At 50.7% G+C, this 12553-nt stretch overlaps 1 protein-coding gene across 1 annotated transcript in view; it reads left to right on the top strand.

The window, feature by feature from the left end:
- Positions 1 to 2467: 2467 nt before the first annotated feature.
- The window catches only part of LOC109494656 (IgGFc-binding protein-like), a 15781-nt gene continuing 5695 nt past the window's right edge, over positions 2468 to 12553 (top strand). Inside the window, exons 1-4 of the mRNA XM_045047012.1 lie at positions 2468 to 2522; positions 3018 to 4361; positions 7808 to 8754; positions 11710 to 12265. Coding sequence (XP_044902947.1) covers positions 2468 to 2522; positions 3018 to 4361; positions 7808 to 8754; positions 11710 to 12265 — 2902 coding nt within the window. The remainder of the gene's footprint in view (positions 2523 to 3017; positions 4362 to 7807; positions 8755 to 11709; positions 12266 to 12553) is intronic.

Genomic DNA, 12553 nt, shown 5'->3' with positions numbered 1-12553 from the left:
AAAAAGAGCCAGGAGAAGAGAGGGTCTCCCAAGGAGAGAGAACATCGTGTGCAAAACACAAGAAAGGGAGAGAGGGTTGTACTCTTGGAGAGCTGGTCGAAGTTCTGTGTAGCTGGAGCACAGGGTAGAAGAAGGGGGGGTAGTGATGAGTGAGCCCAAGGAGTGGGTGGATGCCAGCCACCATGCTGAGGAGCTGTGACTCCTTTCCAGAGGCACTAGAGAGCCACCGGGGAGGAACTGGGTCAGGTTTGGACTTTAGAAAGATCTAGCTGTCTGTGATGGAAAGGGTGGCTAGGGACACGTGGCAAAGAACAAGGCCAGGGTGGGAGGCTTGGCTGCCTCTGGAAGGGGTCACTGTGGGCAGGCTATGAAGGGCCTTGAATACTTGGGTGACAGACACCCCAGTGCACCAGGAGACTGGCCAGGAGGCTCAGTGCCACAGACTGAATCTAGAGCTACATTTTCACTTGAAGATTTTCACTGTTGGGGGGTTGCACAAGGGTAGGTTAATGGGTGTCCCTGGTAAGTACTTGAAAATCTTTACATGAGAACTCACATGGATAGGCTGATGAAAGTGAATGCAAAATTGGCAAGAATGGAGAGTATAAAATGTGAGACTTCAAAGGACTTTATTCTGGGTATATTCTGGCTTCAACTCTGTGGAACCCCTGGAGTGCACTTCAACCCTCCCCAGTCCTCTGGTTAAAACGTCAGATCTTTGGGAACTTCCTCTTCATCCTAAATGCTGTGGCCCCCAGGGCTGGGAACTGATCCCCTTCCTGCTTCTGCGGTCACCTCCTTCTGGGGCGTCACCTCTCCACATGGCCCCAAGCTTCCGTTTTCCTTCTCTGCTGATGACCCCCAGATCTCTGTCCCCAGCGCTGGCCCCTCTCCTAAACCTGGCTTCCCTCAGCTTCCTGGACAGCCCCCAGGCCTCTCACATCCACTGGATGCCTCATTGGCCTTAACCTCTTCCCAAACCTGCCCCTCTTCCCAGGTCCTCTCAGGGCAACCTCCACTCAGCCTCCTGAGCAGCCTTCCCACTTATTCTTCCTCCTTTTTCGACCCACCCCATTCTAGCTCTGGCCTCAACCACCTGGGTCCCTGCATCTCCCCCGTCCTGGGCCCCTGGCTTCAGTCTCCCACTCTGGTTCATGGAAACTTCGTAGAGCCAAACCTGACCCTTCTCCACATAGAACCCTCTATGGCTCTCCTGGGTTCCTGGGACCAAGAGTTCCAGTTCAGCCTGGCGGTTTAGGCCTTCCCCCCCTGCCCCCCTCCCCCTGCAACCAGCTCCCAGCTGCATCTCTAGCACATATGTTTCCCACCTCAGGCTGGAAGGAAATAAACACTCCCTGAAAGGTCCACCCTTTTACACACCAACGCTGTTCCCTGTGCCCTTGGTGGAGCCTTCCCTCACCTCCTCCGCTGGTATTGAAGAGCAGGGGAAGGATCTCAAGCAGGTGAGAAATGAAGCTATTGAGATAATTCCTTCCTGAATTCTCCCCCTACACTCCCTACCAAAGGCAAGGATTCTGGGGGGAGAAGGGAGCTAGGGCTGCAGGCTCCCAGAACCTGGGGGAGAAGGGGCTGGAAACTGTACCCAAGGTCCCTTGCCTTTCCTTGTCTGGAGTTCTAGCCTTGTCCGTCCTCCCGGATCCTCCATGGTGGGTGCAACTGCATTGTCCTCCAGCTCAGGACGTTCTGGAAGGAGGGGAGTCACGTGGAAGCCATTGTCTTCCCTTGGGGAGCTCCACCCCCTATCCTCCAGACCTCTATATCCAGCACATGGTGTCCTCTCTTGCCTCTGTCACTTTCTCTGCCACTTCTGCCACCTAGGAGTTCGGGTCCCCGGTCCCCTCCTCCCTCAGACACAGAAGTCCAGTGTCTATTCCCCTTCTTCCTCAGAATCTAGGAGTCCAGGCTCCTGCCCCCTCCTTCCCAGGACCCCAAAAGTTCAAGCCTGAAGCCTCTCTGTCCTTGGCAGGCTCAGGAGTCCTGTCCCTCTTTTCTTGGAAGCCATGGTATTCTTGCTCTGCCCACTTTGATTTCCTAATTCACCTCCCCATATCTGTCCCTCCCCTTTTTTCTCTGTCCCTCCCCCTCTATTCCTCCATCTGTCCCTTCTCCCCGCTCCCACCCACATAATTAGACCTCATTACAATGGATGGCACCAAGTCAGAACGGAGCCAGTACTGATGGGGACATCCGGGTGTTGACCCAGGGAGGATGCTGAGGGCCAGGCCCAGGCATCTGGGACTATAAATGTCCCCACACTGTGGCCTCAGTCCAGCTCCTGCAGGTGAGACCTCCAGCCTTGCCTTTTTTTCCTGGGCTCTGAAGCCTGAGCCCTTCTCTGGGATTCCCCTTGTACCCCCTTCTGCTGCTGCCGTGCAAGGGTTTGGAGGCAGACTGGCAGGAGAGACTGAACCGACTGACTCATATCTGTCCATCCCCCTCCCCGGCCATGGATGCCCTCACACCTGCCCTTCTGTGCCTTGGTGCCCTGGGTTTCCTGTGGGGTAAGTGATCCATGAGGGATGCAGAAAACTGGTGAGCTGGTCTGGATCTGCAGCAGGGGACTGGCTGTGCTGGCTGGGGTTTGGGGCTGCCTGACATGGTTCTGTTAACAGAAGATTGACCATGGTGGAGCTTCGTGGGCCCTGGCCAGCTGAAACCAGGGACTATTTCGGTAGACTCTGTGGCAGGGAATTGGCCGAACCAGTTGTGGGAAGGGGGCTGAGCAGGCCTTTCTGCAACAGATGGTTCAAAGGAAGCAACATTACTTTAAGTTAATATTTACCGCATATTGTTCCATGGCCTTTACATGTATTATCTCATCTAATATTTTCATAGCTCTGCCAAGACCTCCTTTTACAAATGAAGAAACTAAGGCCCAAAGAGGTCAGGTACCTTGCCCAAGTTGACATGGCTAGTGAGTGGCAGTCAGGATTAGAACCTGATGTATTTGGCGGCCAAATCCAACAGATTGTGCTGACTCCCTCCTTTACTCTCAGGCCCAACGGCTGAAGTTGTGGATTTCCAGGGCCGTTACTTCATCACGGCTTTCTTGGAGAATGGGGGCGCCGACAAGCCCAACTTCCGGCTGTACGTGTCGCCACCCCCGAAGGGGCCCCCAACGGCTGTGCAAGTGAGGGCGTATCCGGTGGGGGGACCGCCCTTTCGGCGCGCGCTGAGCCTGCTGCCAGGCATCACTGCATTGGTGCGGCTGCCCGGCGCCGTGGAACTGCAGGGCTCGCGGCGGGAAGCGGGCGGAGCGGTGCGCTTAGCAGCGTCGCGGCCGGTGGGAGTGACGGTGGTGAACGCACGTGGACGCGCTTCCCTAGACACGGCACTAGCGCTTCCGCGCCGCCTGCTGGGTACTCGCTACGTGGTGGTGACGCCGTCGCTGCAGCCCCACGACCGGCACAAGGAGTTTGCGGTGGTAGCCGGCGCTAGGCCCACGCGCCTGCGCCTCACGCCTCCCGTGCCCATCCTGCTGGATGGCGTCGAGCATGCTGCCAGCCGGCCCCTCCTCGTACATCTTGAGCCCTTCCAGGCGCTGCAGGTGCAGAGCGCAGGTGACCTGTCAGGCACCCGCGTCGTGGCCACTCATCCCGTCGCGCTGCTGGCTGGCCACAGTTGCCTGCAAGCGAGAGATAAGGCCTGTGGCCACGTGTCCGAACAACTGCTGCCCCAGGATTACTGGGGCCGCGTCTACGCCGTGCCCCCGTTCGCGCCCGCGGCTCCGGGACCCAGAGATCATGTGTACGTGGCTGCTGACAGTTTGGGCAGCCTGAACTTCTGGGGGGGCGGTGCCAAAGGGGCGCGGGCCCTGGGCCTTGGGGCTGTGCTGCACTTCGCGGTGGACCCAGTGCGCCCCCTGGTGCTGCGCTCCTCCGCCCGCCTGCAGGTGCTTTTCCTGGCTGCGGCTGCCGCCCGCGGGGGCGTCGCATACAATCCCTTTTTCGCTCTCTTGCCCCCGGTGGACGCGTTCAGCCGCAGCTTCGCGCTCACCGCGCAGCCGGGCTTTTCCAACGTGGCGGTGCTCGTGGCGCGTGAGCCCACCCTGGTGCTCCTAGATCGGCAGCCGCTGCCCAACCTGCACTGGCGCCTCATCCCCAGCGGCCCCGAGCCGCCTCACGGGCAGCATTCTGGTCAAAGCCAGGCCTCCACTCAGGGTTTCGCCTGGACTGAGGTGGCATATGGGCCTGGGCAGGGAGTAGTGCACTTCCTGGAGACTCGCGGGACGCCCGTGGGCGTGCTTAGCTTCGGCACCGCCCCGGGCGCTGGCTTCGGGACCCAAGCCTCGCGGCAGCCAAGCGTGAGTGAGCAGCGCTCGCGCCCAAGACAATCGGAAGGTGAGCAGAAGGTGGGATTCCAGGATATCAGGGGCGGAGAAAATCATAACACTACCTTCAACTGCTGACATAGCAGCCAGAGAGGCAGGTTTTAAATGCAAATCACTCCCTCCTCTACTCAGAATCTTTCCACGCAATTATTATTATACCCAGCAAAAGCAAAGTCCTTACAGTGTTTTATGTGGTCCCATACAATCTGCTTTCATTACCTTTCTGATCTCATCTCTTCTCACTCTTGCCCTTCCCTCACTCCATTCCAGCCATACTAGCCACCTTACTTTCTTCTCCCTCCTCCAGGGCCTCTACACTGACTGTCCCCATGATGTCTTTATGATAGTTCCCTCACCTCCTTCAGGTCTTTGCTCAAATGCCACCTTCTTATTGAGCTCAAATTGCTCAATTTAAAATCGTAATTTCTCATCCCTTACAAACTCTAGCCGTTCCCTGATTTCTTTCACAAGTCATATCACTTTCCATATACTTATTCTTTTCCTCTGCCACCCATTAGTTCCTTGAGTTCAATGCTTTTTTATTTTAAGTAGGTCTAAGATACACAATTAATTGTACAATTTTAAGTATACAGTCTGATGAATTTTTGCTGCCTGGAATTAGGGAGCTCCCCCCTTAATCTCTCCCAGTCTGGAAAAACAGTGGGGGACCAGGGAGGTGAGAGAAAAGAGAGAGGATAGTCAGAGAGAGACTGGAGTTTCTTAGAAATGAAAATGTGGACTTAAATCACTTATTAAAATTGGCTTAGAGTTGGATTTTGGAGCCAAAAGGTCTGGATTCAAATCCTACTACAAGCTGTGTGATCTTGGGCAAGTCAGGTCACCTCTCTGAACCTCAACTTTCTCCTCTATTAACTGTGGATAATAATACCAACACCTTCATAAGGTTGTTGTGGCATTAAAAAATTAACTCTAATTGGGGTGCCTGGGTGGCTCAGTCAGTTGAGCGATCTACTTTGGCTCAGGTCATGACCTCACGGCTCGGGTCATGATCTCGCAGTTCCAGCCCCACGATGGGCTCTGTGCTGACAGCTCAGAGCCTGGGGCCTGTTTCGGATTCTGTGTCTCCCTCTCTCTCTGCCCCTCCCCGCTCATGCTCTGTCCCTGTCAAAAATGAGTAAGTGTTAAAAAAAAATTATTTTTTAATGAGTCAATAGAAGAGTGCCTGGCATGCATAAATGTTTGCTATTATTAATTTTCCACATTTTTTTTTAGATTTACTTTAGGCTAGACCTGTTCTAGGCGCTGGAGATGCAACAGTGTACAACGTAGAAATATTCCTACCCTAGGGAGCTGTTACTTTAGTCCATATTCTAATCCATTCCAAAACTCTGTATTCCGTTTGAATGGGAAATATGCAAACCCCTCAGAACAAAGTTATTTCTTAAAAGTTCACTTTGTATGTATCTAGCTTCATGCATCAATAGCTATGAAAAAATAACTCCCTTCCTGGGAAATAGGGTGATGGAGTGACTATATCTTCACAGAGCACACATGCGTGCGCGCGCGCACACACACACACACACACACACACAATTCTTTTGTTGTTGTTGTTTAAATGAATAGGTTTTTAAATTTTTTATTTAATTTATTTTTTAAATTTACATCCAAGTTAGTTAGCATATACTGCAACAATGATTTCAGGAGTAAATTCCTTAATGCCCCTTACCCATTTAGCCCATTCCCCCCTCCCACAATCCCTCCAGTAACCCTCTGTTTGTTCTCTGTATTTAAGAGTTTCTTATGTTTTGTTCCCCTCCCTGTTTTTGTATTATTTTTGCTTCCCTTCCCTTACGTTCATCTGTTTTGTATCTTGAAGTCTTCATATGAGTGAAGTCATGATATTTGTCTTTCTCTGACTGACTAACTTCGCTTAGCATAATACTCTCTAGTTCCATCCACATGGTTGCAAATGGCAAGATTTCATTCTTTTTGATTCCCAAGCAATACTCCATTGTGTATATATACACCACATCTTCTTTATCCATTCATCCATCGATGGACATTTGGGCTCTTTCCATACTTTGGCTATTGTTGGTAGTGCTGCTATAAACATTGGGATGCATGTGCCTCTTTGAAACAGCACACCTATATCCCTGGATAAATACCTAGTAGTGCAATTGCTGGGTTGCAGGGTTAGTTCTATTTTTAATTTTTTAATGACTTATTTTTTTAATGTTTATATTTGAGAGAGAGACAGAGCATAAGCAAGGGAGGGGCAGAGAGGGGGGGGACACAGAAACCAAAGCAGGCTTCAGGCTCTGAGCTGTCAGCACAGAGCCTGATGTGGAGCTCGAACCCATGAACCGTGAGATCATGACCTGAGCTGAAGTCAGATGCTTAACCAACTGAGACACCCAGGCACCCCTCTATTTTTAATTTTTTGAGAAACTTCTATACTGTTTTCCAGAGTGGCTGCACCAGTTTGTATTCCCACCGGCTGTGCAAAAGAGATCCTCTTTTCTCCGCATCCTCCCCAACATCTGTTGTTGCCTGAGTTGTTAATGTGAGCCATTCTGACAGGTGTGAGGTGATAGCTCATTGTGATTTTGATTTGTATTTTCCTGATAACGAGTGATGTTGAGCATTTTTTCATGTGTCGGTTGGCCATCTGGATGTCTTCCTTGGAGAAGTGTCTATTCATGTCTTTTGCCCATTTCTTCACTGGGTTATTTGTGTTTTGGGTGTTCAGTTTGATAAGTTCTTTATAGATTCTGGATACTAACCCTTTATCTGATATGTCATTTGCAAATATCTTCTCCCATTCTGTAGGTTGCCTTTTAGTTTTGCTGATTGTTTCCTTCGCTGTACACACACACAATTCTTTTTTTTTTTTTTTTAATTTTTTTTAACGTTTATTTATTTTTGAGACAGAGACAGAGCATGAACAGGGGAGGTGCAGAGAGAGAGGGAGACACAGAATCCGAAACAGGCTCCAGGCTCTGAGCTGTCAGCACAGAGCCTGACGCGGGGCTCGAACTCACGGACCGTGAGATCATGACCTGAGCCGAAGTCAGACGCTTAACCGACCAAGCCACCCAGGCGCCCCCACACACAATTCTTAAGGCTGCTAGACGCGGCAGGCTGGAAGCCCTCACTGGCCAAAATCGACCCACAGATATGTTTAGATTTACTGGCACATAGACTTTTAAATAATTAATGTGGTGTCTTTAGAGGGAGTGTGTGCTCTCCAGCTCATCACAGCTCTGTTCTGTACCCACGTTGTGTTGGCCATTTCTGTATTGTCCTTCCGCCCCATCCTTCTCTTTCTGCTGATATAGGCCCACTTCATTTTAGATTTGGAACCCTGATAGCTTATGAATGTTGAGTCTCCAATTCCAGGAACCCTGGAGGCCTAGAGCATAGAGGCAGGAAAGGGATGAGGCCAAATGCCAGGATCCAGTTCTGTCGCATCATTTCATATCATCTCATCCCCAGATATTCTGAGTGAAGAAGATCTGAACCTTCCCACAGAATCCTATCCCCTCATAGAGTCTTCCCTGATGATGCCACTCCGGTTCCCAGGATCCTGTAAGGACCACGCATGCTCCGATGGGACCACATGTCATCTTGTAAAGCACAAACCTGAGTGTGTGGCCAGCACGAAGACCACATTTGGGTCTGACATCGTGTTCAGTTCCAAGACAATATCTCTGAAGGACCTCGAAACAGCGTCCATCTCCAGCTCTAAAACCATGGCAGTGGCCAAACCAGGATCAGAAAGCACACCTGAAGCAGAACCAGGACTTGTAGCAGTGACCATGGCTTATCCAGGGTTTGCACAAGGGGTTTTGAATGAACCTCAGCCTGAATCTATAGCTTTGGTTGAACCAGAACCTGGACTTCTGTCTGTAAAAGAACCAATTCCCGAAACCCTGACTGTGGCTTTATCGGCACCTGTACTTTTACCCCTGCCAATGCCCATAGCTGAACCAGAGTCCAAACCCAAGATAGTGTCTGGGTCTAGGTCAGAAACTGTCTCAGTGGCCAAGTTGGGGCTCAAGGTGGTGGCAGGGACTGAACCAGGCTTAGAGGCTGTGACTATGGCAAAACAGGAACTTGAAACTGTGTCTGGGTCCAAAATGGTGTCTCAGACCAAATCAGAGACAGTGGGTGTCTCTAGTAAGAGGCAGGGGGGCGTCCCAGGGGGTACCTGCTGGGCTTCCGGGCTACCATACATCTACACTTTTGATGGCTACTCTTTCCCTGTGCCTGGGGGATGTACCTACATCCTGAGCCACTGCCCTCAGGCCCTACCCAGTGGCCTCCCTGCCTTCCAGCTGTGGATCGCCTGCTCTGGAGGGAGGCAGCCCATGCGCTTTGTCACAATGCGCGCTTTTGGCATCACCATCACTGCTGTCAAACATGAGTTCGGCTTTGTCCGGGTAAGAATAATTATGTGTGGGATCCTGGGAAACTGTATCCTTGTCTGTCCCTCATTTTTGTCAACTCTACAGTGGAGGCAATTATATAGGTCCACAGTCCCTTATCCAAAAGGCTTGGGGCCAGGTGCATTTCAGATTTTGAAATTTCAAATGGTCATACCGTGCAAATGCCATATGTTATATGATAATCCCAATGGATGTCACATAATTACAAACATTAGTATCTCTGCAGTGAAATATCCGAATATTCACACTAACTGGGATAAATTAAGACCATAAGCGGCCATGTCATGAGTTCAGGTGAGCTTTTGGTGCCAATTACATTTTAACATCAAACACACGAAACATCTTTCAGTCTTCAGGCCGCTTTTGCATTTGGGGATTGTGGATAAGGGCTAATGGATCTCTAGCCCTACCTTAACAGGTTCCTATGAAGCAGGAATAAGTTAACATATGAAAGGCACTTGGAACAGAGTCTACCTCATGGTAAGTGTCATATGAGGTGGGTTTGCTATGTTTATTGTCTCCTGACACAACTGGAACCTCTAAGTCCCCTGGGCTTTGGACATAGCCTAGGACCACATGCAGGTATGGACACTGGCATGTCCACAGTTTCTCCTCGGGAAAGGTTTGACCGCATTGCTCTGATTGGAAGGTTGTGGAGACTAGACTACATTTAATCAGGATTGCTAGAGAGAGCAAACCTATGAGGTTATGGACATACTGAGTCACTCCTCAGTACCATGTTAGAAAGAATGTGATCTAGAAACCTGATGGCCTGAGTTCAAATCCCAGGTTGACCACCTGTTATCTGTATGACCTTAGGCAAGTTATTTAACCTCTCTGAGCCTTAGTTTCTTCATCTGTGAAATCAGGATGATACAAAGACCTAAGTCATCAGACTGTGGTATGGATCAAATAGGCTAATGTGGGGCGCCTAGATGGCTCGGTCGGTTGGTTTGTCGAGTGTCTGACTTTGGCTCAGGTCATGATCTCACAGTTTGTGGGCTCGAGCCCCACATCAGGCTCTGTACTGATAGTGTGGAGCCTGCTGTTTGGGAGGCTCTCTCCCTCTCTCTCTCTGTCCCTCCTCCACTCATGCTTTCTCTCTCTCTCTCTTTCATAAATAAATAAATAAATAAATAAATAAATAAATAAATACATACATCTTTTTTAAAAACGTTAAAAAAATAGGTATGGAAAGCTCAGAAGTATATGATGCTAGGACCTGATGCATGAGCCATGATGCTCCATACTCCCCTCCACATGCCACTTGGGAGCCCACCCTGTCACTCAGGAGTCGGGAGTTCCCCAAGTGCTCTTATGGCTCTCCAGAATCCAGCACCCCAACCCAGGTATCCAGTACCTTCAAATTCTCAGGACCTCAGATTTACACTGTCATCAAATAAGCCCCCATCTCCCAAGTACCTGACACTCCTGAGTTTCTTCATCAACTAAGGAATTTTTTTAATGTTTATTTATTTTGAGAGAGAGAGAGAGAGAGAGAGAGAGAGAGAGATCACATGCAGGGGAGGGACAGAGAGAGAGAATCCTAAGCAGTCTCTGTGTTGTCAGCGCAGAGCCCAACACAGGGCTCATCATGAAACATGAGATCACAACCTGAGCCAAAATCAAGAATTAGACACTTAATGGACTGAGTCACCCTGGCACCCTGGAATGTTTTATTATTATGTACCAGACCTTGTTTAAGGCACTGAGGACATATCAGTGACCAAGACAGACAAAAATCCTTGTTCTCATGGTACTTATATTCTAGCAGAGAGATACCAGTAATACATATAAGTTAATTATGTAGTATTTTAGCAGGTGATACATGCTAAGGAGGAAAACATGGAGCAGAAAAGTGGCATCAGGATGTCTGAGAGTAGAGTCTTAAGTAGGAGGGCCTCCCTGAGAAGATGAAACTTGAGCCAAGTCTTAAAAGAGGTGAGGGAGAGAGCCATGTGTGTATCTGAGAGAATTCTAGGCAGAGGGAACAGCAAATGCCTAAGGTGAGAATCTGACAGGCACGTTAGAGGAACAGCAAGAAGTCCAGGCTGAAGCAGAGGGAGGGATTGTGGTACAGAGGAGAGCGAGAGACCATGGGGGGCAGATTGCAACAACTTTGTCTTTTATTCTGTGTAAGGTGGAAGCCAAGGGAAGGTTGTGTGCAGAGGAGGGATGAAATACCACTTGGGTGTTAACAGGATCCCTGTGGCTTCCCTGTGGAGACCAGACTATGGGGCTTGTTCAGGATGCACTGAGAGACCAGTGAGGAGGTTGCTGAAATTGTCCAGGCAGGAGATGATGGTTGGACCAGGGTGGAGGCAGTGAGTGAGAGTAAAAGGTGGGTTGGTAACCTTCTTGGTGAACTGACACAAAAAATGGAAGTCCAATCCACATGACCTGGAAGCTCTCGGTGAAGGCTCTTGGTAATTGGGGGAAAGACACTGGGGTCCTGGATGAAGGCTCTCCTATTAACTGAAGTGGAATTACTTATCAAGATTCCTGAAAGGAAGGCTTCTGAGTTTTGCACGAGGTCGCATCTGGGTATTGGAAACAAGACTCCTGGTTAGTGCATGGAGTGACATTCCAGCCAGAACAAAGCCTAAGAACAATGCCTCCAAACGTTCCCTGAGGAGAAATTGCAGACATGCCAGCGGCCGCATGTGGTCCTAGGATATGTCCAAAGCTCACAGAATTTGGAGGTTCCAGATGCCAGGGTTAGGGGACATCAAACATAGCAAATCCTCCTCATATGACACTTAACCATGAGGTGGACTCTGTTCCAAGTTCTTTTCATATCTTAACTCATTTCCTCCTTACAGCTCCCAGACCCCCACTCCCTCGGTATCCCAACACCCAACCCCCTCAGCTTTCATCCCTCACCCCACCTTAAATGCTTAGGAATGTACCCTTTCTCTGGTGATTGCTGCTCTTGGGTCACCCCTGCAGGTGAACCAGCAGCGGCTTAGGCTGCCAGTGACGCTGCTCCACGGGAGGCTGCGGTTGTATTTCCGTAGCTCAGAACTATGGGCAGAGGCAGGTCTGGAGCAAGAGCCACCTGCACTGCGCCTAGTGTACGACTGGCAGCACGCCCTGTCTCTGCAAGTAACCGACGGCTACCGTGCACACGTGGTGGGCTTGTGTGGCAACTTCAACAGTGACCCAATCGATGATGTGGGCGGTCCAGACCTGCGCGCCTTCTTGCGCACTTGGACCCTGCAGCCGCCTGATGACCCGTGCCACTCCCTCTGGGCTGCTCCCTGCACCAAGCCATCGTCCCCACCGAAGACCCCGGGGCCCTGTGCCATCCTGACAGCTCTGAACGGGCCCTTTAGCCATTGCCACCATGTGCTGAGGCCTGCACCCTTCGAGATCAGCTGCAGTGCTTGGATCTGCCCCTTCTCCAACAACCGACCAACTCTTTGCTTGATGCTCCAGGTCTACGCACATGCGTGTCAGCGCCTAGGTGTCAGCATCAACTCCTGGAGATCCCAGACTGGCTGCCGTGAGTGACCCTTAGATGCAAAAGGCTATGGGCTACTAGGGAAGGGGATTCTGGGACTTAGGGGTGGCACTCCCTGATGCTGGCTGGAGTTGATTCCTAGGACAAGGCTGCAGGGTCCCTGGGATGGGACTGCAGGGGCTCAGGAGGCAGGGTTCCTTGGGTCTGGGGATGGAGACTCCTCCACCCAGTGGTGGGATTTCTTGTTTCTGGGGGCTGGAACCCCTAGGTCTTGGGGTCAGGATTCTTTGGGTCCTGAGGGTGAAGGCTTCCAGGCCCTGGGATTCAGAA

Source organism: Felis catus, chromosome E2, assembly GCF_018350175.1.
Source record: "Felis catus isolate Fca126 chromosome E2, F.catus_Fca126_mat1.0, whole genome shotgun sequence".
Lineage (NCBI taxonomy): Eukaryota > Metazoa > Chordata > Mammalia > Carnivora > Felidae > Felis > Felis catus.
This window is presented reverse-complemented; position numbering and strand designations above follow the sequence as displayed.